Genomic DNA, 4469 nt, shown 5'->3' with positions numbered 1-4469 from the left:
AGGGGTGCCGGTTGTGTCCCCGCCGACCCCCCTCCCCCTCCCCTGGCCTCCCTTGACCAGGAAACCCCGGGGGAGCTGCTTTGTGCACCGAGCCCCGCCCGCTCCCCGGGGAGCCTGTTGTGTGTTTGGCCTCTCTGTCCACGGTGGCCTCTAAGCGTGTGTTGTCTGCTTGCACTTCTTTTGCTTCTGTGTGATGCTGTCAGAACCGTGCAAGTTCCTGGCTATATCCCACACAACACCTCCTGCTGTTCTGCCCTCCTCTCTTTCAAAGTTGGTCCTTCTGCCTGTGTTTGGAAAAAGACCGCCCGAGTTGAAGATCAGATGTGTGAGTGTGTGTCCACATGTGCACACACACGTACGCACTTTCAATTTTGTGTTTTGGCAAGGAGTTCTGAGAGGGGTGGCTTACTGTTCTGAACATTTCCCCCGGTTGATATATTCTGAGAAGCTCTGGGTCTTCAGCTGAGGTTGGAAGCTGTGAGTTTTTGTTGGTGCCAGTCTTCACGGTCGGGTGATCTGTTTTCTCCTGAGTTGCACTTGGCAGATAGAGAGATTGAGGGAGAGAGTGGGCAGAGTGGATCAGGATTATGTGCTTAACAGAGTTAATGTTGTTCTTTCTTTCTTCTTTTAGGGTGTACCAGGAAATCCAGGAGAAAGAGGGCCTCCTGGCAAACCAGTATGTCATCTAACTGTTCTGGATGAATCTTGACCATCAGGGGTTCAGCCAGAATAAAATGCAACTCGGATGGCTCAAGAAGCTTTAAGAAGGGGCTTTTTACAAAGCTGTGGGTGGAGGGAACTAATCAGAGGTGGCTGTGATGCCCAGAGATAAACACAGAAGCCAGTACCACCTTGCACCCATCTTCAGAGCCAAGAGAAAGCGGGAACGGTGGGGACGGGGCTGCCAGATGGGAGCGGAAATTGTGGGTTCAAAGCCACTGCCAGGAAACCTGGCCAGAGGCTGGGAGGGAGCAGTGCCCCCATCCCGGTTTCCCCGTGTGCTTCTCTTTGGGCCAGCTCACCTGAGCACCAGAGGCAGGTGAGTCCCTGATACCCCCAGGACTTGGAGCAGAAAGGGATGGATGGGGACCTGGGGGTGAGCAAATGGACAGGAGCCACTTCTTGTCCAGGGCTAGTTCCTCACTGGCCTGTGTCCTGACCTTTTTCTCAGTAATGTCAGTTCCTTCTGGTTTCCCCCCGTTAAAGTAGAAGCTTCCTTTCCTCTCTCACAAGGAGAGCTACAGGAGCTTGCGCAGGACAAGAGAGTCCTGAGTGTCTGGTCCCAGGCAGCATGGCCGGGCTCTCAGCTCCAGCAGGCTTCCCTTGTGTGCAGTGCATCCCCTCTGGGAACCCAGCCCCCAGATTAAGTTACCAACGCCAGAGATGCTCCGAAGGCTTAGCCAGCTAACCAGGCTATCAGTGGGCCCTCCAGGGAAGGAGCAGTGAGGATGAGTGGGTCTGGGTGGGCAGGAAGCCGCTGGGAAGATACAGGAGAAATCAGCCCTTTGAAACCTGCTGCCTGAGAAGGAAGAGACAGTGGCAGCCACGACTGGGGAGTCCTAGGCCTCGAGACTGGTTTCAGACTGGATCTCCCCTGGGCAGAGGCTTACCCTCAGGATGGCCGTCTGTCTGCTCTGTGAGCCCGGCCTGCTGCAAGTGTCAGTCAGGCAAAGACCCAAGACCTGGAGGCCCCTGAGGGCGTTAGCATCTGTCTCTGCCTCGTCCAGGCTGCTGGGAACAGCAGACACCTGGATGGGCACCCTGGTCTCCTAGAAGGGTCCTGAAACTTCACTAAGACCCGCCAGAAGGGTGAGTGAAAAGTCTTGCTGCTCGTTGAGGGTACTTATTCATATGCTCCTCGTCCTTCACGGAGTCAGATTTGCAGCAGCCAAATAAAGCTCACAGAATCCACCCTGATACCCAAGTGCCAGGCCCTGGTGAAGTGGGTGGAAGAGTAAGGTTCAGGCCAAAGGCTGAAGGGGTTCAAATGACCTCTGCCAGATCCAGACCTTGATACCTCTGCAGAGGGAAGTGCATCCACAGAGTCCAGCGGACAGGATGGGCTCACCTTGACGTGACTCAACTGGTTTCCGGCAGAGACTGAGAGAGCATCGGTCTCTCTTGACTACCTTTAAGTTCACAGAACACCCTCCCCCAACGTGGTCCCAGGTACTGCTGTCAGGGTCTCTGGTCTCGATAATCAGACGAGTCACGTTCTCAGGGGTCCCCAGGACCCCCTTCAGGTTCAGTGACTCACCAGAAGGGCTCCCAGAGCTCAGGAGAGCTGTTACACTCAGGATGACGGTTTATCCCAGGGAAGGAACCCCCAAGACACGAGGCTGAGGCCTCCACGTGTCCCCTGCCCACACTCGGCTCTCCCAGAAGTTGTGTGTAATCTGAATCCATGGAGGTGACCCTGAGTGGTCTGAAATTCAGCGGGTGTTGCCATCAAGGGACTCTCACCCAGACCAGGCATGCCTCCCTGGGTGGTCTTGGTTACTCCACCGTCTCCCGTCCTCCCAGAGGTCAGACGGGCCCCAGGCCCCCAGCAAGGACACTGTTAACTGCATGGCCCAAGGCCCTGGGCAAACAAAGGCACTCTGATCAGGGAGGGCATTCCAAGGACTTAGTACATCTCTCCAGAGCAGCCGGGGCCAGACCTGTCTTGGGAATGTGCAAGGTTGGGACAACCAAGGCCTCTCCTGCAGTCACCAGCCCTCCAAGGGTGGACAGTGGGCCCTGGGCGGGGTTCCCCCAGGGCTGTATCCCTAGAATCCCTGTAGCAGGAGTCCCCTGTCTACCCTCGGGTACTCTAGAAGCAGAGCCTCTGGTGGGGATTCTTGTGCCTAGTGATTGATTAAGGTGAAACCTGTTAAGATTGAAGAAAACAGGGCATGGTGAGGGAAGAGGCGGTCAAAGCTGGGGGTTCAGCTGGAATCTAGCCTCAGCCTGATCCCACAGGGAGCTCTCGGGTGTGAGCAGCAAATAGAGCTAGCCCGTCAAGAAGCGGTTCTTACTCACCTCCACGTCAGCCCGTCATCAGTGGCTGTGTAGCTGACATCTCTGTGACCAGCCAGCCAGCATCCTGGCAGCAGGTGGTCGGTGCCCAGGAGGTAATGATGGCCTGGGCAGGGCACAGACTCTCTCTCTTCACCCCAGCACTTCCCTCCCATCAACAACCGACTGGCCACTGCCCCCGCACGGGCCTTGCTCCTGTGTATTCAGGCCTCTCTCTGGAGGCCCACAGAAATGGATCACAACAGGGTGTTAATTAAATTATCCCCCAGGGCATGCTGTACCTAGACGGGAAATCCACCCCTTCTTCTCTCTCTTCTAACTGATGCCCAGCCATGCTCATAGAGCTTTAACAACTCTACAGAGGGCTCAAATGACAGCAGAAAAATAGCCCCAAGAATACAAGGCCAGCAGTATAAAAATCTCCCAATTTGTAAAAGAAGGAAAAAAAACCCTCCCAATTTGGACAGTATAAATCTTGCATTATTAACTTGCCTGAAGAAAACACGCAATGTCAAAATAAAACCCCTTTCCCCGTTTAAAGTTTTACTCAATTAGCGTGTAGCATGGGTTGGCCTTCCTCCCTAGGGTCGGTCTCCGATAACTAAGGGTATTCTAGGCTTTTTCCAGCAGATGCAGCCTAGGCAAGCTTTCCCTGCAGGCGAGGGGCCCCTTCAGAACCACCGACTCTGACTCAGCCCGACCCCAGTTTGTCTCAGGTGGTGTCCTCTTGCAACCCAGGGCAGTGATTGAATACTTGAGCATTTCAGCTTAGGAAGCATGACGTACACCCAGCCAGTGCCAAGGTTATCCTATGTGAACTTACACAATGCCTCTGCCACTGTCTGCAGCCACAGGATGTGGCAGAAACCCCATGGAGTCAGGGAAAGTGGGGAAGCCAGGAAATTGTCTCTGTAACAGGCTAGACTGGATAAACCTGGACTCAATCAGAAGGAAGCAGCCACCACAAGTCTAATAGTGGTCCCAGGCTTCCAACATTCTGGAGGAAGCCTGCCATCTTCCCTCTGCACCGTGGGCTCTCTGGCACTCCTTGTCCACTGCGATGTGCAGAAGTGTGCAGAGCAGCACGCCAGTCTCCAGTCCTTACCTAAGAATCCCTGGTCCCTTCAGCGTCTGCCTTTGCATTTCCATTTTCCTTCCCAGCTTCCTGTCCCTTGCACCCTGGGGTGAACCCAGCCTCCACTCCACTTGGGCTCTGGGCCTGCCATGGTCATAACACGCCACTTCCCAACTCACTGTGGGTTTGAGTGTGAACTCAGGGACCTGCAGACTCCTTCACACCTTCAGAGGCTTTGTAATTACTCCTCATTTCTGAACTCCCCTCCTGAAGTTAGAGACTTCCAACTCATAAAGACGAATGAGGCTTAAAATGCTAGTTCACCTGGGGGAGCTGAAGGAATTGCTTTAGGTTCATACTAGATGTGAATGACAGC

At 54.4% G+C, this 4469-nt stretch overlaps 1 protein-coding gene across 1 annotated transcript in view; it reads left to right on the top strand.

Moving 5' to 3' along the window:
* Positions 1 to 4469, top strand: part of COL22A1 (collagen, type XXII, alpha 1) — a 226139-nt gene that overhangs the window by 168122 nt on the left and 53548 nt on the right. Inside the window, exon 46 of the mRNA XM_010834806.1 lies at positions 632 to 676. Within this exon, the coding sequence (XP_010833108.1) occupies positions 632 to 676 (45 nt within the window). The remainder of the gene's footprint in view (positions 1 to 631; positions 677 to 4469) is intronic.

Source organism: Bison bison, unplaced genomic scaffold (assembly GCF_000754665.1).
Source record: "Bison bison bison isolate TAMUID 2011002044 unplaced genomic scaffold, Bison_UMD1.0 scf7180017864036, whole genome shotgun sequence".
In the NCBI taxonomy this organism is placed as follows: Eukaryota; Metazoa; Chordata; class Mammalia; order Artiodactyla; family Bovidae; genus Bison; species Bison bison.
Note: the sequence above shows the minus strand (reverse complement) of the source record. Positions and strands in the feature narration are given on the sequence as shown.